The sequence below is a fragment of the Anomalospiza imberbis genome, chromosome Z (assembly GCF_031753505.1).
Source record: "Anomalospiza imberbis isolate Cuckoo-Finch-1a 21T00152 chromosome Z, ASM3175350v1, whole genome shotgun sequence".
Lineage (NCBI taxonomy): Eukaryota > Metazoa > Chordata > Aves > Passeriformes > Viduidae > Anomalospiza > Anomalospiza imberbis.
In genome coordinates, this window is record NC_089721.1 from 59,085,308 (window position 1) to 59,107,935 (window position 22,628).

The 22,628-nt window shown below is 36.6% G+C and overlaps 1 protein-coding gene across 1 annotated transcript in view; it reads right to left on the minus strand.

Moving 5' to 3' along the window:
• Positions 1–3,795: 3,795 nt before the first annotated feature.
• The window catches only part of MCCC2 (methylcrotonyl-CoA carboxylase subunit 2), a 37,470-nt gene continuing 18,637 nt past the window's right edge, over positions 3,796–22,628 (minus strand). Inside the window, exons 8-17 of the mRNA XM_068175981.1 lie at positions 20,033–20,097; positions 19,034–19,133; positions 18,022–18,117; positions 16,758–16,830; positions 16,486–16,562; positions 14,372–14,438; positions 13,947–14,103; positions 13,049–13,163; positions 11,689–11,774; positions 3,796–4,194 (exon numbers count right to left, since the gene is read on the minus strand). Of these exons, the coding sequence (XP_068032082.1) occupies positions 4,077–4,194; positions 11,689–11,774; positions 13,049–13,163; positions 13,947–14,103; positions 14,372–14,438; positions 16,486–16,562; positions 16,758–16,830; positions 18,022–18,117; positions 19,034–19,133; positions 20,033–20,097 (954 nt within the window). The 3' untranslated portion in view covers positions 3,796–4,076. The remainder of the gene's footprint in view (positions 4,195–11,688; positions 11,775–13,048; positions 13,164–13,946; positions 14,104–14,371; positions 14,439–16,485; positions 16,563–16,757; positions 16,831–18,021; positions 18,118–19,033; positions 19,134–20,032; positions 20,098–22,628) is intronic.

A 22,628-nucleotide genomic window follows, 5' to 3' on the forward strand; every position in this document is an offset into this window, starting at 1 on the left:
ATTTGAACAAGTGCTCTACTGAATCAGAGACACAAAAATGGACATCTGGCTTTAAGTGGATGCTTTAAGGCTTTGCAGAAAAGCAGCGGGCTTTTATAACTGCCTTGTTAAATTGCCTTAATTTATAAACCACAGTTAAAAAAATAATATACCATCATTGGCTTCCTGAATCAAGACTTTTTTTTTTTTTTTTACTGAAGCCTTGAACAGTGAGGAAAATCTAAGATAAATCAGAGTTCTGCCACACTTGAAGTAATAAGAGTCCAGAGGCATACTTGAAAGACATCTATTTCAGCAGGAGACAGCAATTCATCTTGATGAGTAACAGATTGGAAAAAAGCCATTTAAATAAAAGATGGGTTCTCAGAACAACAATACATATACCAATGCCCACACAGTGAGGCTACAAACTCCCCAATAAACTAACCCCACACGGGTGGAAGAGTGGTGGGAACAGGTCCCCAGTGGCTTCTCCATTTCTACAGGCAGAGCTATCGCAGAGGCTGTGCACTATCCACATCTCATTTCAGCCCTGGAAGCAGGCTTGTAATGACTGTGTTCCAGAGGCTCGATCTTGATGTTTGTTGAACAAACTGCCATCAATTTTGATTGAAGACCAAACTGTAGCTCCCAGGTTCCCAGCACCTTCCTAGCTGCCGTGAAAATAAAAAGGAAAATAGCAATGGGTACATTTTTATGATCCATCCTGAATTCACCACCTCAGCCCAGGTAATTTGAGAAGGAAACCTTTGGTTACTGCAACACTCTCTAGGGACATGAAGCTGAGCCCACCTCAATCATGGTTTCCCATTTCCTTCTGTAGAGGTGTTTGAAAACACCCTCAAGGTCACAGTATCAACTCTCTTAAACTCCTTGCCGTTAAGTGTTAACCTCTTAAAGGACCATCTCTTAACTATCAACGAGAAATGGAACTAGGTAACCTCTTGGCCTCCCCTCTTCTCAGGGGCTGGAGGGAGGCACATAGCTCAGAACAGCTATGCCCAAGGCAAGACCAGATAGAAGCAAAAGTCCTCAGAAGTCTAGAGCACTTGGTGTGATGTTCAGGTCCACCACAGTTTGTGTGCTTGACATAGCACAACTATTTCCCTTGTTCCTTAACCTCCATTTGAAAAATCAGTGTCATCCCAACTACCACCCTTTCCAGTAAGGAAACAGATTAGTGGTTGTGAGCTGCTTCAATGCCACACTGAAGAGGTTACATGTACCAGAGTCAAGTAGAAGTCTTGAAATAGTCACCCACAGGTTTTACATTGCTTCTGCCATCATGAACATTATGCCCCTACAGTGGCAGCTACCTTTAATCTAGGTTTATTTAAAATTTCCTTTCACTCCAAAAGAGATCCTACTTGTAGCACAGTGCCAATGAAAACTGAAAATTACCGTTTTAATGGCATCCATGTTAAACCTAAAAAGTAGCTGCTACTGCAAAAGCATGAGACTTCTGGTGGCAGAAAAAATGTGAGACCTCTGGGTGATTATTTTAAGACAGCATGAATAGATCTACCAACATCATGAAATGTAGTACAAGCATGGGGTCCAACTCCTTGCTCCTGCTGACTCCAAAGAAAACAATGTTTTTCAGCAAACCTCTGGGCAGTAAGAGACCATCTCAGCAATCAGAACACCATCACACACGAGGGGCACTGCGTGCAGTCAGTGCCCCATACAGAATGCAGCAAAATAACATGCAAAAGCTTTTCTAAAATAGCTGTGTAGTGGAGGATTGATAACCACTAGTGGCTCTCTGAACTGCTGTTCTGCACTGAAGATCCTGCTCAGTAGCGACTACTTACCAGATCATGCTGATAGGATGCTAAGCCTGTAATGATTAATTTCATTTGTTTAACATGTTTCCAAAGCTAACTATTATTAAGACAGAACACTCCTATTTAATCAGACATGTGTTTTGACTTTGCTTGCACACATACTCAGAGGAAGAAATTTTGACAAGTGCAAAGACCTGTATTCTCAGATGTAACAAGCAACAGGCAATTACCACTCTCAGAAGCATCTTTCCAAACATACCTGCTTCTATCACCTGTATCCCAGGATTATGTTACTGTCTCCAACGTGGCATGATTTAATTACCAGTGTAATTGAAATAATATAGTCAGAATAAAAATATTATTCAGAAGAGATCAGATTTTTTAGCAGAAACAGGCAGTAGTCCTCATAGCTTTGGAAGTGACAGGTGAAAGTGACCTCCATAATTAAGAACAGAAAGTCAAGTGCCTGAACTGATTATTCAACTGGAGTAGGAGAAAATACAGTGCATTCTTTGTACTGAAAGATACTAACAGCATTTCAGGGTCTGGAACTCTTTTTCTCCTTGCTTATATATATATATATATATATATATATATGTATACACAGATTTTATTAATCTGTATTTAAAAGTAGGGTATTTTAAAATGCATTTCAGAAGCCTACTAACCATAAATAATTTCACTTTACTTTCCGGATCAAGAAATCTGGGGTCTGTGCTAGACATGTTCACAAATGTGTGTAGTGAGACAAGTGGCACACAACCACAGCTCTGTACCTAGTTAGCAGTATTTACACTATTATTCTCTGTTAAATATTTATTTAATATACTAAGAGTAAGCATGAGAATGCAGACCTACAAAAGTATCTCTCTAGTGGTGCAGAACACACCAGGCTTTGGATACATTTAATCCCATTAAAAAGAAAGGGAAAATTGCTCTTTTAGTGCAATTTTTGGCAAGTGTGCCAGAGACCACATAGCTCAACATATGCTAGCCTGTCTACATTGTCTGTATCCTACATGGAAGATTTCCATTCCAAGGAATTTTTTCATTTTCTCTTTTGCATCTGTCTGAGACCCAACTGGAAAAGCTGGTAGATAGCAGACCTTCCATCCTCCTTCTGGATCCAAGGAGAACTCCTTTCCACACCAGTCGAGGGAGGTTACAGCTAGCACCTTACCCTGATGATCACTCCTCTTAGCAGTCTTTCCTCGCCCCACAGGCCAGCACAGGATAGGACCTCTATTCATGGACACTGGCTCTTCTTGGACTTGACTCTCAGTTAAGGATATTTCTGGCAATGGCTATCCAGGCACCTGTAGAGGAAAGCTAGATAAAATGAAATCACCTTCCTGTTCCCAGATAGAACAGTATGTAGTTTCTTCAAGGTGCAGTGTTTCTGAAGAGAACGAATTAAATGACACACACTGAGTTCTTGAAAAACTTCACTCCAACAAGCTACCCTAAATAAATCAGAATAATCAGAAAGCACTCCAGCATCGCAGAACTCCCCAAATCAGAGGATTTCAGGCTTCTGCTCTGAGCAGATCATTGATTCTCGTGGAGAGAACACTCTGTCTTTCTGAAACCAAAATTACCAGAAGGACCACATGCCAAGATATTTAAACACCTTTGCAGCCATTCCCTGTCCTCACACATGCTCTCAGCAACCTGCTGATTTCATAGATACCAGCGCACACCTCCCATCTCTTCCAGAAAACATTACGCATCCATCAGGTTCGTTAGGTGTTTTGACTTCAGGGAACCACACAGAAAAGCAATGTTTCCTGGACGAAAGCCAGAGATAAAACAAGATGACAACAACTGCATGAAATCTAAAATTTTATGCTGTGTTGAAATCCCTGGCTGCCCTTACAGCACTCCCCTTTCACAAAAATTATTTATTGGCAAATGTGGGTTTTTCTTGGACTTCAAAAGTACTTTGCATTCATAAAAGACATACAAAAAAGAATTAAAAGAAACACAAGACCTGATAAGCACCAAATAGGTAGCTTATTTTGTACATTTATTTATATAAGAGATAGTATCAATAAACTGTGATTTATTCATGCAATGCAGTTACATAAGCACTTAAATGACTAATCTCAAATTACTATTAAAAACTGAAGCACTGTGTGACAATTGCAGTCAGTGAAAAATAATGATGAAAGTTTCATTAAAAATAGCATCTTACAAATCTTTACTTTTAATCACTGCAGTATTGTAGTTAGTGTGCTGCCCAGCCCCAAATAAAATATACAGAGGTAATTCTGATGACCACGTTTAAGTTTACATCCTGAAAACGCCGAATTCTGTCTTCTTTGTGGGTGCATTTAGTGCTGCGCTGAGACTGAGGCCCAAAACCAGTCTTGTGTCAGCTGGATCAATAATTCCGTCATCCCATAATCTAGAGAAAAGCCAAAAACATAACAAACCAAAACCTTTATTTATTAAAGGAAATCAATATATACAACTGGTATACTTTCTAACCCATGAAACTGGAAATGCTTTCCAGAAAAAGAAGAGGAGTAAAGAGCTAAATTATACTTAAAACAATGGAGTCAATTCACGCTGTTCATCAATGCAATTGACTGGTGTGCATTACTCCATGGAATTTGTGTTCTAGAATGATATTTACATTTAGGTAAGTGAAGAATATTAGACCTACATATTTTAAATAGATTCTTCATACTTAATCATCTCCTTCAAGAAAAAAACCCCTCTTTGCTTGTTAATGTTCATGTAGAAAATTACCATCTGTCAATGACCTATCTAATTCCATCAAGAATGCTTGCACTTCAAGGATTATGTCACATCATTATTTACACTATTCAGGTTAATTCATGTGCCAGATGAGGATGATACAAGTGTTTATTCTTTCATCATTAAAAAGCCAGAAAAAAATTCAAGTATTTTCATAACTTCTGTGATGGGTTCTGACCTTTGTTGCATTCCAGGTGCCCATGGGGCTGCTCTATCTCTCCTCCCCCTTCCCAGCTATACAGAGGAGAGAAAATTGGATGGAAAACAATAGGTTGAGATAAGACAGTTTACTAAAGCATAAGTGAAAGTTTGCACGTGCACCAAGAGAAAAAACAAGTTAACAACTTTATCCTCTACTTCCCATCAGCAAGCGATGTCTGGTCACTTCCCAGGAAGCAGGGCTTCAGAACATATGGCATTTGCTTGGGAAAGCAAACACTGTAAATAACCAATGTTCCAATTTCCTCCTCCTTTCCTTAGCTTTTGGAATTGAGCTGAAGTCATATGCTATGGAATATCCCTTTGGTTAATTTGTCTCAGTGGGCCTAGTTGTGTCCCCTCCCAGGATCTTGCCCACCCCAGAATACTGCTGGGGGGAAATGCTGGAGAGGGAGGCTGGTGCTGTGCCAGCACTGCTCAGCAAAGCACTGCTCAGCCAAGGTCCTGCTGTGCTGTCAACACCTTTCCAGCTACTAATGCAAAGCACAGCACTGGGAGGGCTGCTGTGGTAAAATGAACTCCACCTCAGCAAGACCCAATACTATTTCTTTCAATTATTTTACCATTAAGTTCATTTCTAAACAACTGGAAGATACTAGCCTCCTTAACCCAGGCCTGAAGGCAATTAAATTATAAATGAGCAATTGTCAAATTCCCAGGTCCCCAAAATTGCCAACACTTGTAAATAGTCTCTTTGATATTACCCAAAAATTAAGGTCTTAGTAGCATTAGTTCTCAATGACAGCTCCATCCTACCTAAATTAAAATCCATGTTAAAATTCCCACCTTGAAATGAAAATGTAAATACTGTTATTTCCCCAGCAAGATATTTAAACAAGATACCATACTGCTCGTTGAAACCCAGTCTCACTTAAACTAAGACATAATCAGCATCTGCAGAACACATGCATCTTTGGTTAAGAGAGGGATGCTCCTCCTCCATCCCATCTTTCCCTGGACAGACTTATTTTGCATTCTTTGTGAACTTATTTCAGTGTTAGCTAACACTTAATTCTTTGTGGGAAATTTAAAAATACAAGAAACAGTCATGAACAAGGAGCCAAGACTGACTCTGCCAAGAGAAGACACAGCCTTTCCTTTCCAATTGAAGTTCCATCTGCAAATTTTATATTGTTTGGAGATAATTTTTGGCTAAACCTATTGAACAGGAAACATGAGATTTTGCACTCTTCTTTCAATCCTAAATGTGCCAACCTCACCCCCAAGAGGACTGCAAACTGTACATAAACACATGGTGATAAACTCAAGGCAGCAGCAGACACCTGAGGTTTTTTTTTCCATATTTGCTTTATTTTGTCATTTGCTGTGAAAGTAATATTGGTCAAATCAGATAAATATACTAAGAGACTGACAATATATGCTTTTCATTTTACAAGGTGCATCTATCCTATGATGCACAAAATGGAATTGCAGAAGAAGACACCTTTAATGAGACCAGGCACAAGGGTTCAGGCTCAGTTCTAGGAGTATGTTTTCAAAGTTAGACAGAGAGGAAAAGGGATACCCAGCTCAGAAAGAATACTCTACTACAAATAGGTCTTATAGTGGTGCAGCTTCCCAAGCAGGAGACTGTTAATCTAAATGGGGCACAAGAGAAAAACTGAAGTACAGAAGAAGAAAGGGTTTGGAGAAGGGAAGACTTTGCTGCTAATTGGGAAAAATCAGGCTTTTTCTTTTTTGGGAGAGAAAACCAAATTTTGATTTAAGAAGTCTTGAACTACAGTAGTTGTGGCACTCACTGACCTAGCTGCCAGGTCTGAACAATAAGAGAACGAATTCTGGAAAAATGATAGAATCATAGAAAGGTTTGGGTTGGAAGGGACCTTAAAGATCATCTAGTTCTAATCCCCCCCACCACAGGCAAGGACACCTTCCACTAGACCAGGTTGTTCAGAGCTCCATCCAACCTGGCACTGAACACTTCCAGGGATGGGTCAGAGGACTGCTCCTCTGGGCAACCTGTTCAGTGCCCCACCACCCTCGCAGTAAACAATTTCCTCAAATGTAAAAAGGAGAAAAACTTCTGGCATGGTAAAAAAACCCCTGCTATAAGCCCAAAATACAAATATAAGAGAGCTGTAGCTCTAAGTAACTTCTTCTCATTTTAAGATTCTCAGTTAGTACCTGCTTCTAGTGGGCTAGTAACCCAAGCATTGGAATATTCTAACAGCCACACTTGCACCTGCATGGAAGTGGTACTAACAGCAAATTCTGCTTCAGATGACACAAGAGCTGTCTGTATCATAACTGGGAAAAGTTCATGGTCTAAGCTCCTGCTGTCTGACTCCTGTGAGTAACTTCTTTCCTAACTGTATCTTTAAATTTTAAATAGTATCTAAATTTTAAGCAGTTACTCATTCTATTAAATTATTTGGGCAATACTCAGTTAAAAAGACTCAGAGGAAATTATTTTTATCATACAAAAGTAAAAGCAATTGGAAGCTTTTTTTGTTTGAAATAGCCAAAGAAAAGTGTAACTTGGTTTTACAGAGACTTACTTAAGAGATGTTTGAATTTTCTTGATTTTTCTCAAGACAACAGTTGTAGCTCTTGATATAATCTAGCATGACAGAATGGTCAAGACACTATTTTCTGTACTTTCAACTTCATAGAGTGTGTCTTACCAATGTTTAATGCATATGCTTATTTTTCTTCACCTTGTATTTATATTTTGATTTAGTTATGATGAATATAGTCAGATTAATCTACCTAAGGAATGGAAGAGATCCTCCTTAATAGTGAAAATAAAAGCAGTTCTGTGAGGTCAAATCAATCCCAACCTTCTGTTTTCTTAAGACTATGAAAAAAACCCCAAATTTATGAACAATCTCAAATACATTAATTTCTATTTTTAAGCAAATTTTTGTTTTTTGACTGCTACAGCTTTGTTTGCTCTGTATATAAACTTTTTTTTTTCCTAATAAATATCTGCAATTAACTTTCTTATTTATGAAACACATTGAAAGAGAATGAGGGAATTAATAATACTTAAAATGTTCATCTCATCTTCTCAGGGCCTGGAAAGGACAGGGATGAACTGACTCCAAAAGAATCATCAACTTAGTGCAGTACCTTGCAAGACACAACTTCATACTGATTACTACTGAAATAAATATCCAAACATGAAGCATATTTCAATGGCAGATTTGGGATGTTTTTGTTTTCCTTTTTTTTTTAACAACACAATTGACTTATATTAACAACCACAGAAATTTTATGTTGCATGCAAGTCAAGCTGCTTTCATATGGTCACCCCTGGCTTCTGCTTCTCTTTGTTTAAAGAAAACTGCGTTCTCTACTGGGATGTAACATTAATAATTAAACTATCTATTAAAACCCCATTGCAGGAACATGAGTCACACTACACTAATAAAATATCTGTAACTGAGATAGTGTGAGTAAAAGAAATGAAGTCGCCTAAAGTAAAATCCTTGTGTAATTTGTTAAGATGAAAACCACTGAAATCTTTTAAGAAACCTGTAAGCAGATTAATATAACTCATTAAAAAGGGTGCTACCTAATGACTGCCATTAATTAAGGCTGCTCATTGTGAAAGGTTATAATCAAAAAATTGGTTAAAGTCTAATTAGAAAATAAAGCTGCAGGGAACAGTATTGACATCCTGTATGTATAGCAAGTTATCACTTATAAGCAAAGCAATAGAATAAACAGGGATATTTTCTTGTCTTTTAAGATCATCAGGGCATTTTCCTTCTCACTCCTTATTACTGTTAAAAGCTTGATTCAAAGCCTAATGAAGTCAAGTGGAAGGGTCACATCAATCTCAATGGCTATTAAGGGTGAGGCAGACATTAGGCAGGAGGACAGCATGAGGGAGCCTCCAAACCAGCTGCACACAAGCAGCAATACAGACAACAATCTTTGTGCCCATGTATTGTTTTTTGTTCTCTCAGTAATGCAAAGCTGTTTGTTAAGAGTTTCCTTGTTGACCGCTTTGGTGGAGGGCTCTTACAAAACAAAGGCTGTCTGGATTCCGTTTCAATTACAGTATCCTGACATTTGGTAGATGATCAGCTGGGTTTTTACCGGGCTTGGAGCACAACAGGAATGGGCTGCAAAAGGGACAGGTTACTCCTCCCTGAATTACAGAAAATGCTTGCTAATAAGCAGCTGCTGATGTTGGCTGATTAGAAAGGATTGTCTCCAAGGTGCAAGGTGAGTGGTACATCATTCCCGCTGAGCACACTTGCTGCAAAGATTGTAATCCACTTCATCTCATTGTTTCTGCTTGGACAGCCTACTCCACAGTAATGAAAACTTCTGAACTATTGATCCGAAATCTTGCTTAGGAATTAGTTAATACAAAGCATGAAAGGGCAGGAAACATGAGTATATCCACTGAAATACCCAATTAACTCTACAAGAGAGCAATTAAAAACTCCTAGAAAATGCAGACTGCACCTACTTGAACTGAAAAGCTAAAGAAACCAGCCAGAACTGCTTTGACCTGAGCCACTCACACACTGTTGTCAAAAGCACTCCTTTGTGAAAAGAGGCATTTCACCTTCATTGCTTATAGCCTGGTAAACCTCAGTGGGATTTCAGCTCTGACATTTGATTTCATGTCTCAGCTGGGATTATTATCTAGAGTGCAGCATAACACGAACCCAACCACATACAATCCAGACCCAAGCTAGTTCTATGCCAACTCACATCTACCCACTCACATTTGCTTTCCAAAAGGAAACAGTAAGAAGCGCATAACTACCTTGCTTTTCCAAAAAAATGACATGTCACTTAGCACTAAAAGCACTTTCTAACATCTGGGATGTGCAAATTTAAGCTATTTGCTGGGGTGACTACTAGATTAACAACTTAACTTCACAAAATGGACCAATATTCTGAAAACATAAACTGGTAAACGTTGTTCATCAGAGAGCACAAAGATGACATTAAACACTCACATTTCATGTCGAAAAATCAGACACTATTAAAAATTCAAAATGTGATGTTTTTTAATGTTGGTCTTAACTTTACATGTAAAACCACTTTCTTACAGATTAGTAATTTACTGTTGTAAATACTGACAATCATCTGTCAATTTTTGGGAGAGGGTAAGTTTTTATATTGCTAATATATCTAATATATTGAATGTTAAATAAATAATGAGTAAAAGAGTCTGACTAAAAAAAGGCAAATGTAAAAAAAAAAATCACAGTATTCATTTTCTCTGGGGTAGAGATTAATTTTAAATACAGACAGTTTGACTCATTTTTAAATGTTATTATATAAGTGGAATATTCTTCTCCTTAAAATCCAGTTATAAAAAATGATGATACATATTTTTTCATTTTTCCTTCTTGCCTTAGAGCACAAAGTCAGCTGTTAAAGGTCAGCTGTTAAAAACTTTTGTGCTATTTCTTTTACTACCCATAAAAGATCAAGCCTGATGAAGGTATTCATTTGATGAAACATTAAAATTAATATTGATTTCCCAGGTATAAATATCTCAGTTAAGTATATTCCACTATGCCTACACAAAAGAGTAAATGTTAACCGTCATTTCATATCTTACTTCTGATCATGAAGAAGAAGCTCTTCCCAGGTTACCTGCCCCTGCTTCCACAGTGTGTACACTTCCTTCTTACACCTCAGTTTGAGGAGAAAATCCTTGCTCAGCCATGCTAATTTCCACCCTGCCATGCTCAATTTCCCACACAAGGAATAAAGAGCACTTGTGCTCTAAGAAAAGTGTATTTAAAGAACTGCCAGCTCTCATCAGCCCCTCTGTCCTTAAGGAGTTTCCCAGGCAATCTCATCCACTAACCCTTTAAACATCTGGAAGTTCACGCTTTCTAATTTTAGGGTCTGGAGTTTCTCTTTGCTGCCTCATATTCCTTGAGATCCTGAACTCGACCAGGCTGTGCCTGCTACAGCCCCGGCTGCTCCCAGCCATGACCTCTTCAATGAGCCCCTCTGCACTGCTGAGTGCCAGGCCCAGGAACGCTGCACCTCTGGCTGGCTTGCCTGACACCTGGACCAGGAAGTTGTTCTCTACATACTCCACGAGTCTGGGTTGTTCACTGCCCCTTTGCTGCTTTTACAGCTGACATATGCGTCATTGAAATATGCTACTCTCTACCACCATTAGCAGCTGAGAGCCTGTGGAAAATTAGCTTTTGGATACCACAAGCAGAACTATATGCAGGAAGATTAGCAATGACAGGATGAAACTAATGGAGAATAACCATCAAAGGCCAAAAAAGCCCCCCAAGCTGTTTTCCAGATGTGTCTGGATCACTTCAGGATGCCACCTTGCTTCATTAGCTTAACTAGTTCCTGGTCATTTACTAATATTGCATCAGCCTGAGCATGAAAATGCTGCAAAGGACTTCTCAGCAAACTCATGAGTATGCAGCACCCATCAGCTAAAGCCCTACACCATCACTGCTATCATCCAATACAATTACCTACCATGACCTGAAATTTGCCAGGTCATGCTTCAGGTCATCTTGAAACTGCTACCTCCTTTTCCACTGGCCTCTTCTACTTGCAGGACCCCACTAAAATGAATTCCTCCTAATACACATGCAGCCACTCATTATAGTGTTCAATAAGCTTTAGAAAGGTGACCAGATACTCCACTGGGGAAAATGATATAAAACTCATCCAGAATAAAACAAACAACATAGAAACTCCATGCTACCATATAATTTCTTACAGAACCAGTGAAGTAATTCTTGCAAGTGCATGCTGTCTTCTGAAAAAGTTCATAGTACCAGGTCCCAGAGACAAAACAGACAAGACACTGGTTTGAATGCACATCAAAAACAATCTTTGCTTCCAATTGCTCTGTTCTGCTGTTCTTTAATATCAAGAATTAGATGTCAAGCCCCATGATTACAATTAAGTTTTAGAATAGTTATTTGTAGGTTACCTTGCACTGGAATAATAAGGGTTTCCTTCCTCCTCGAACCTCCTAATGATTGGCTCCTTCAAAGCTGCTTCATCTGCCTCAGACAACTAAAAAACCACATAAAATATTCTTTAATATTTTCTTCTCCAATGATAGCAGAGCTTTATATGCAGCATCAACCTGAAGAAAATGACTGTATTATCTGGCCAATGTTTTTTTACTCTTTTAGCACACAATTGTCAATTTTGCATGTTTGACAACAAAATTCAAATAGCACTCTCCAAATCAAGTGGGTGGAAAAAGGAGAATAAACATATACTTAACTGAATGCAAGAGTAATTGGTGACTAGCAGTTGAAAAATTACTGAAGCTAGTGTATTGGAAATAAAAAATTTGGGTTGCCTTTGGCAAGATTTTTTAATAATGTTAAGTCTGCGCTATTCTAACACAGCGTTTCTTATGATCCAGACTGGTCACAGAAATTCAGAAAACTTTCAAGTTTCTAACACAGTTGACTGACATTTAAGTACTACTAATTATTTTTCTTGACCTTCTTTCTGGGTATCATGGGTTTCGGAAATTAAGACAGACAGAGATAAGGGTGAGTACATTCTAACCACAGTAAGAACAACTCAAGTGTTGAAAAGTAATGACACTGAGACAGCATGTTCATACTGCTTCACTATTCTGATTAACTATTCATTATAAATATGAATAATTTTAAGACATCAATAAAACCATTTCTTATGGGATCAAGGCAGTACTATAACCATAAACCTTGCAATTAAAAAAACCCAACTCAGCAGAAAAGAGTATGCAGTGAAACGATAAAATATTACTATACGATTTAGTAAGATATGTTTATTATATAAACACTATACCTCTAATTTTCAATTAAAATGTTGAAATCAGCAAAAACTTTTCCAAACCTCTCCAGACTTCTGCTGTTACAAGTTTCTTAATTCTCAATCAGTGAATCATTTGAAGATGAACTTTCTCTAAAACTGCCACCTTCATAATAATTGGAAAGACACTTTTTCCTGACATATTCCTCTTCATACTTCCAAACCAAGGAGGATTCCTAGTTGCTTATCTTGGGTAGAACTAATAACTTGGAGCACAAAGTACAAAAACACGATGGAATATGAAATACTCCTCTTTTTAAGCAAAAGTAAGAAATGTTATGAATGATCTTCACATTTCAAAGAAGTAAGCAATAACCTTTCACAAATGCTTCATGTTTGACAGTGCACTAGTTGGCACTAGGATAATTCACTGGTATCTCACTCTCTTCAACCCCTTCCTAGCTCACAAAGTGACCAACTCCAGTAAAAGAGTAAGTGATAATGACTTTACTAGAAATGAAAGAAGAATGATATACCTGTTTTCCCTCCCTTGCTTTTTGGTCCTTAGCTATTGTAGCTAGAACAGTTGCAGCTTGCTCCCCTCCCATCACCGATATGCGAGCATTTGGCCACATATATAAAAATCTTGGACTGAAAAGATACGTATTAAACATTAAGGTAAGACATTGTCACATTTCCTCGTGAAGAACTAATTCTCACTCAACTAAGAATACATTTTTATGCATGACAATTTTATAATAATTTTTTTTTTAAAAGGTACATTAACATACTTCAATCCTTGCAGCATTACATTTCAAAATGTAAAAATTCTGTTCATTTCCATTATTCACCTTTTAAAAAAATTTTCTCTTTCTTCAGCTCACATTCCCAACCCACAGGAATTTTTCTCCTAAACATCTCAACTAACTTCAATCTTGAAAATTAAATCTTGAGGAATCTTGAAAAATTAAATTTAAAAAAATCACATAAGCCCTTCTGTTGACCAAAGGGTCAACAAAAAAATCTTTAGGGGTTATACAAACCTTACACATAAAAACAGGCTGATTAAAGTGAATAAGGAGTTTTTACACAAGCTGATATACTCTTCCTATGAATGCAGAATAAAGGACCAGCCTATACTGCCCAAGTTTAAGACTTTACAATTTTTCCAGCAAGAACTGAAATGGGAGAAAAGGATGTGAACAGGTTTACTTTTAGAAGGTCTCCTCTGTCACCTAATTCAAAGTGAATCATAAGCCTTTTTAGTCTCTACAAATTTCAGGCGGTTATTTGCTTATGAATATATTCATTAAGAACTCTTTTGCAAACAGCACAACTTCTTCAAGAGTTCAGAAGATTTTTTAGAATGGTACTTCAAGGTTATGCTCTCTTAAATTACTTCTAACTCCTGTAACAATTTGAAGCAACACTCACCTATATGCTCTTCCACACATCCCATAGTTTCCAGCTCCGTAAGAGCCACCAATAATGACAGTTATTTTAGGTACATTGGCACAAGCTACAGCAGTTACCATCTTGGCACCATCTTTTGCTATCCCTCCAGCCTCATATTCTCTGCCAACCATGAAACCTAAAGAAATACAAGAACAAAAGGCTCACCAGCTTTATATTACAATACTGTGCCATATGTCATACTGTGCACTTCACAGCACATTGCAGAAAGAACTGAGGAGCAAATCATATGGCAAGGCCTTCAGCAGCTGCTGACAGGCTGATTTCCAAACAGGCTGGAGATGTAGGTACTACGAAGCACACAAGAGGCTGTCTAGAACACTGCCTCAACAATTAACAGCAAAGTCTACAACAAAGAGAAACCTCAAAAACTCGATCTTACTCACCTGTAATATTCTGCAAAAACACGATGGGAATATTTCTCTGGCAACACAACTGGATAAAATGTGTACCCTGTGGAGAGGAAAAAAAAGAAGAGTGAGCCATTAAAAGCTGGAAAAGTGAAGCTATCACTACCAGCATTCTGAAAACTGTGCTAAATCCTTCCACTGAAGTCCACCACAGTATTTCCATCAGGAAGTGCTATACTATTTCTCCTTCACCCAAAGTTAACTGCAAAACATGCATTCACTGTAGAAACAGTAAGAGATCTTCAAAACTGTGTGATATCATCGGTAAAAGAAATAATATCTTTAAAAAGCATTACTACTAATACTGAAATCAACTGCTGTGACTCAGCCAATATGCAGTTAACAACGGACACTGTCAGTGTGGCATCTGACATCGACCTTAGTACTACTCAGTCAGAGAAATCAAGTCAGTCAGTCAGAAAAACATATCTCTCAATTTTCTGTACAAAATAAAAGTACTCTCTAAAACTGGGAAAGGCCCATATACGTTATTTACCCATGGCCCTGCCAATTGCTGTAACATTTTCTCCCTTTCCTGAAGGCAGATGCCCTCTCCCTATTTACTAGCAAAAAACCAATTTCATAGCAAAGTTACAAATAGTAGATTCCAAGCCTCCGTTTCAACTAATCTAAATCAATAAAGTTCCTCAGCTTATTTATACACTTGCTGGTAAACAAAACAAAACAAAACAAGGTTATGTAGTACAACAACTGAAAAAACATCTAACCTCTTCACTATATAAAACCTGCAAAGGTTATAAAAAGAAAAAAAGAGAGAAAAATAATTAAGTATAATCTTCAGAGAAACATGTGAATAACACAGTGATGATCACAGGAAAAATGTGCAACAATTCATTATAAAAATGCAGGAAAAAAAAGGAGTATTGCTAAGGCATGTTGCTTTATAGAACCAACACCACGGACAAAGGTTTCTCTAGGGGTGAATTTCCTTTTACAGTAGTGATATGCCAGTAAAAGTCAGAAAATGAAGATTCCTTACATTTTTTTTCATTGTTAGGAAAAAAAGTTGTAGCACTAAATTGTTAAAACAAATTAAACTATTATAAATACTCCAAGAGTTATTTTCTACCTGGAATTAACTGTTAAAACCAATGCCAGATGAAAAAAAAAAATGGCATGTACTACAGTGCTTCAAGTTGGAAGTATTCCTTCAGTACATGAAACTCAATTTTGTGTATTATTTTATAACAGCAATAAATCCAGTAAAATTACTTCCTTTTTCCACCTCTCTCATCAATGCTGCCTTTTTCTGTATTTTCTCAATACCAATTTCCTCACCATTAGCTCAAGAAGCCTGTTAGAATAAAACTAGCATATATAATTGCTATTACAAAGAATTTGACTGACAGTTGTTTCTTGAAAAAATAAAGAACTAAAGCAAGCAACACAGACCAAGGTAAACACTTTGCAATACCCAGATACTCTTTATCACCATCATTCCCTGAAGTCCAAACTGTAAAGCCCTGTTAACTGTGATAAAATCACAATACTCCTTCACACACAGCCTTTCATTCACAAAACAGGTGTTTTACCTCAGAGATTCTGAAAGACTGCACATGTGCTAACTCATTATTCTAAGCCAGGAGATGCCACAGCAAAGTTATGAAAATTAAAACTCTGGTAAATCAATGAACTAAGCACTGGAATTCAGGTTTAAGATTTTCCAGTTATTACAAAAACAAAGATGTGATTTTTCCATAGTACTTAATGGTTTAGAGTTTAGAAATACCCAACAGGATATTTGATGTAAGCAGGATGGACTTGTCTTGCAACAGATATAAGTTTCAGGATATAATATTTCAACTACGCTGTATTCACACGAATACAAATGCTGTTCTGGTGTTGGCCTATCCTCTTCACATCAGAAAAATCTACCAAACACTGTTTCTAAATTATGTTCAGGGTTTTTTTTCCAGCTTATTAGCAACTTATACCTGTTCCACATTCACATGAAAAATGTGGAGCCAGGTCTCTTCTGTTATTTAAAAAAGTTCCTCCTCTCAAGAGCAAGTTGTCCACTGGAAGTTTTGTTTCTCAATGGCAAAGAAGCTAATAATCTGTCCATTTACCTTTTTTGCTGACTCTGAGAAAAGAACTCCATTGTTTCCAATAATTCCTACTGGGTAACCAAAAATTCTTGCAAATCCTAAAGGACAGAGATTAATTTGTAAATTTCCACATGTATTTATTTTTCCATAGCATATAAAGGTAAGACATTCTCCTGGTAACAGAAACTGCATTTCTTCTGAAAATAATAGTTAAAAACATCAGTGGTGAGCCAGAATAAATCCAACCATAAAACCAGTGGGAACATATACAGAATAATTACATTTCTACTTACCTGTAACTAAAGTATCCCCATACAAGGCTTTGAATTCATTAAATCTACTTCCATCTACTATTCTAGCAATGACCTTAAGAAGAAATGGAAAAATAACATTAAATTCCTAATCCTTCAAGGTTTTTAATTGTTTAGAAAGGACGGCCATGACAACATGTAACTCAAAACTTTTCCATTTATAGAACACCAAGCAGCCCACCATATAAACAGTTTGGATGGCAGGTAAAGCCCATTTAGTTTTTTAAGCGTGATTCGTTCACATGTTTGTAAAAAATGGAATTTCAAGATTAAGAATATTCTAACCAAATAGCTAATGTACACAGGAACAATGTTTTCCTGATTAGTTGAATTTCAAAGAAAAACCTCTGCTTTTATTAAACATTAATCAATAGCCTCTCATTTGTAAAGAAAAAGACATATACACACTCATGAGTCACTTTCTTAGAGATATGATTATTTTTAGGCTTGCTTGAGTTTGCGACATACAAAAAAAAAAAGAAGATCTGATTTAAGGTTTCTCCATGATGCAAAGGAGCCATTTTTTATAAATACAGATCCAATGCTAGCAAGACATTTGTCAGAAAATACATATTTCCACACTTCAAAAGAACATAAATCCAAAGTATTCAAACTTTTGAGAGTGAAATATGAAATTCAATGAAACTTTTAATCTCTTTTTCCCCTTAATGCAAAGCAAATCCTAGTAATTTCTGCCAAATATTTTAAGACAGGTATATATCGAGACTCTTCCTAAAATACGTACTTGGCTAGTAGTAAAAAAGATTCTGAATGTGAGATTTGTGGAAAATATGAAAAAGCCTGTTGGCTCACATGAAGGTTCCAAGGCAGGTAATTACACTAAACCTGCAGTAGGGTACAATAGTCTTTGAACACAGTTGGGACAAGGCTCAATTATTTGGTGTACTTATACTTCATAAATACTTAAACAATCCTTCACAGGAGTGACAGAAAAAGCAAGCCACCATATCTATAGAATGCTTTGCCAATGAGGAGCTCCCTTTTCTGTCAGCTTTATCAGAATGTTACCAATCTCTCATCCTTGCTAATCCTTCTCTAAAGTATAACCAAAACCGATTATATTTTCAACAAGTCACTGCTATGGCAACACATATGCTAGAGAAAAATATAAAGAATAAGTACCCAAATCAGGTATTATTAATTATGACAAAATAAACAGTGATTTCCTGCAAGAAAATGTGTGCATGTATGTATGCGCATATGGATCTTGCATTAATACTCATACCTCTTTGACATCAAAATTTCTTTTTAGCTGATCACCAACTATTCCATATATTTCATCAGCTGGAAATAAAGGCTCTTCTGACGGTTCTATAGTTACCTATAGCAATTTAACAAACAATTTACACAACAAAGTTTACATTATGACTTAAAAATTCAAACAATAATTAATTTGCCAACTTCCTCGAGCAAAGACTTCTCTTCACCAACAACATCAAAATTCCTGTACTGGCTTGTCACTTTGCATAAAAACCAAGTTTCCTAAACTGAAGGATGATAACAGTTTCTCACTTACTGTTACCTTTTTCCTACTCCTGCATCTATCTCCACATGTGGTCCACTTCTTCCATGTTATAGAAAAATTAGGCATGTCCTCCTATTTGCTTACTTTCCCCCTGTGCCCTCTAAGGCAGGCAGCATTCTGAAAAACGGGTGAAGATTTTGTCACACAACTGAATACAGTATCTTGCCTTCCCTGAACTTCCATTCACCCTCTCATATCTCCTACTAAAATAAAATACAGCAATGCCACCCCCATATGCTATCCATCCCATTTACTACAAGAAATTCTTAAATCAATTCAATTCATTATCAAGATTTAGATATATCCCCTTGGTTTTCAAGACCTTAATAATCCCAAAAAATATCTATGCAAAAAGATGCTTTAACAGGTATCTAATTTTAAGCCCATGGAAAATGATCACGTGGATTTAAAATTAAGTATATTGCAAGAATGGATTAATCTAAAAGTGCAATTCTATGACTCTGAAGCACTCTTCTAGTTGCTTCATTCCTACATTTAATCCCAGTAGTTTTAATGGGAATAATACAGCAGGAATGTAATTGTAGAACTGAAGCATCAGAGAAATCTTTAAGGACAAGAACTGTGACTTCCGTTTTCAGATGTGTAAAGTCATAGACAAAAATGTGTTCTATAAACAAGTGTTATATCAATCAGGCAGAGAAAAGCATTCCTAATTTCGACAATGCAGTGTTTTCAGACTCTATACACTTACATCTACATTCTTCTGGAGATTCAAACTTCTTACAATTTTCCTTGCCAGATGAAGTGCATGATTGTCATCCAAAGCATAATGATCTGTTACACCAGATTTTCTGTATATAAACAACAATAGCAAGATGAATACTTTAGGAAAAAAAACACACATAAATCAGGCAATGAAAACTTGACATTTTAAAGCTTGTAAGACCTTGAAAATATAGATGCAACAATTCAGCTGTGTTTTATTACGAAGTTACTTTAAAAATAAAACCCATGCCTGAACTTTTCTTCAAAACAGTACATTCAAGTTATCAGACATGAAATGAAATGCAGGAAATAAAATTCTAAATGGTAATATAAAATATAACAAGCATTGTTCATATGCAGCAAAAATTAATTTAAATTATAAAGAAAAACTTGTTTACCAAAATGGCATGAACTGCCCTTCAAAATAATTCTTTATTCACTTCAAACTGAAGTAACAAATAAGCATTTATTATACAGCAATAGATAACTTACTGTGCAGTAATACCTAATTTTGTTTATTATTAACTGCAGAACTTGAAAGTGCACATATTTTTTGGGTTTGATAAGAAATATTTTTTACAAAAAGCACAATCTATTTTCATCTTGCTTGAAGTGAATTCTACATGACTGTAAGAAAGATATAATCTGCAAAATGCATTATCTTTCTCAATACATATTATTCTGTTAGCACTCATTATTCAAGTCCTCCGTATTATGGATGATGCTGAAGTACACTGGACATGTGAGTGTTTTAAAGCAATAAATGAAGGAAACAATGCTGACTAAAGTAACACAATGTAACTGTGATATTCTAACTATAAAACAATCAGTCAGCATCAGATAACACAGAAATAAGGTAAACACCTTTCAAAAGGTAAACACAGCTTAAGAAAGATCTAAAACCAAAATAAAATAAGGGAAGAGCAGGGGAAGGGGAAGTCTACAGTATGGAAGAAATTAACTCTGGGAGAATATTTCTTTAAACCTGCAGTGAAGATCTGCCCCTCCAAGATCCTCTGCTGACACCTGTTCACCTGTTGCTGCTTTAACCTAACACAAGGAAAGGAAAATGAGCTTCAAAGTTGACACTTGTCTTGCATTAATATTGATAGCATCTTAGGTACAGTAATAACAGATCTTTGCAAAATGCTTCTTCATTGATCATATTTCCCCGTTTACTCTCCCTCAGAGCATCAAAATATTACAACATTGACTCTTGTAAAAATTACTTTTTTTTCCTTTGACCTCGCATGCTTATTCTAGTGTTAATATGTAGATTTATTTACGAAGATACTCCCCACTGTTATACTTACTGCTGTGTTAATCATTTGTGTGCATACACTTACACATCCTTCAGATTCATGAATGTCCTTTTTCACAAAAATTTTCTCAGTACTTACTATGAAATTTCAAATGAGATATTTCCAAGCATTATTTCAAGCAAACAATACACCAGAAACCTAGGGTTTTTCAATTTTGCTTTTTCTACATAAATACTTCTGTGAATTTTAGCTTACTAATTTAAATAGTAATTTAAATACTATTAGCACTATTATTACTATTAAATTAAATTATATACTACTATTATTACTATTAAATACTAACATTAAATAATGTTAATATTTAATAATTTAAATGCTAACATTAGTAGTTTAAACAATCATTAGAAGTTTTTATTTTCTAAACCTTCCAGTAAATACACAATAATTTAGTAATAATAATTTTCCTTAGAAGAGTGTTATCAGTGGCATGTAACAGCTTGGATCAAATACAATGTCTCCATAAAAGAACCTGGACTGCACAATCCACAGCCTAGATCTGTGTAATCTTAGATCTGGAAGTGTAATTTACAAGTGAATAGTCTCCTTCTTAGAGCAAAACAGTATTATTTACTACTGGGGTTAAAAAAAAACCCAGAAGACTTCTTGAGTCATTTCTACTCTACAGTTAGTGCTTTGGAAAGGATTCCTTGAAAGGTGGAGAAACCATTCATCACCCACAGAGAGTACAGAGGTGGAGCACGACAAGCAAGGGAAGGGAAAACTTCATCATTTCTAAAACAGATTTCAGTTTCCAAATTTTGTATCTAAAAATGAAGCACACTAATTTTATAAATATATATATATATATTCTCACACACACTTCCAAACTGTCAAGTTTGCAAACTTAAGTATAGCTACTTCTTCAACAGTGGATTCTTGCTTTGATATTTGAATTACCCATGGAATATGAAGGTGTGGCATACTAATTAATGGAAAGTTTCTGTCAGAGACATAACTAACTTGAGTCTTCATTAAACAGTGAACAGAAAATACTTTTAAGAGAAGTGAGGGCAATTTCTTCACTGAAAGGGTTATGCAGCATTGGAAAAGGGTTATCCAGGGTAGTGGCTGAGTCACCATCCCTGGAGGTATTTAAATGCCTACAGATGTGGCATTTAAGGATTTAATGCACAGTTTAGTGGTGCATTTGGCAGTGTGAGGTTAATGGCCAGATTCAATGACCTTTAGGGTGTATTATAAGATAAGTGATTCTACCATTTGATTATATGATTTCTTTCTATGATCCGATGAAATACATACTTCTGTCATTATGCAACCAGTTATAACAAACTACTGACTATTGCAGAACTTGGCACAAAGCTGAATAGTGCAATCACTTCCATTGGCACGGAAATCCAGAGAGTAATTTTAAAATATTTTACAAGAACAGCTTTTTTATTTTTCCACAAAGGTGACGTTTTCCTCTCCAAATCACAATATTGGAGCTGTGGACTCTGTCTGTGCCACCATGTGAGACTGCAAAGTTTAACTCCTCTGCTCAAAGCAGGGTCAACCAGAGAAGGTTACTAATGACTATGTAACGATGATGAGTTTTGAAGAGCTCAAGAATGGAGACTCCATAAACTCTCTGGACCACTCGGTTTGACATGACCATCCTTGCAGCACATGTTTTCTTACAACTAAACAGAACTTCCTGTACTTCAGTTTGTGCCTGGCAGCCTCTTGACCTATCACATGGTACCAACAAGAAGCTTGGTTCTGCTCTCTTTACTCCCCCTTGCAAGATATGGATAGATCTGCCCTAAAACTCACCAGATTGAAAAGTCTCATCTCTCTCACACCCTCCTCATTTTACAGATGCTCCACTCCATCATCTTCATAGATTTTCGCTGGCTCACTCAGGCTCATTCTGGAGCGCCTAGAGCTGCACACTGCAGTCCAAATTTGTCTTGTTCTGTCCGAGTAGGTGAGAACTAGTATTTGCTCCATCACCTTTCCACAAAGAGCAGTGGAGCAGAGCATTCTACAAACTGTAGTTTTAAGTAACAGTTAAAGTTACTTAGAGTTAGTAAGTGGTCGAAGTTACCTTAAAGTTCTTTAAATTCTAATAGACTGCTACTACGAGTCTCAAAAATATATGTGGGCATTTTCTAAGAAACACCTGTTCAAGCTACTTCAGCTAGAAATTATTAAAAGCTATAAACATAAACTTTAGCTGTGATAAGCATTTTCCACAACAGATGAGGCCAATGTGCAGCAAACTTGCCAGTACATAAATACAAATTAATTTGAAAAACT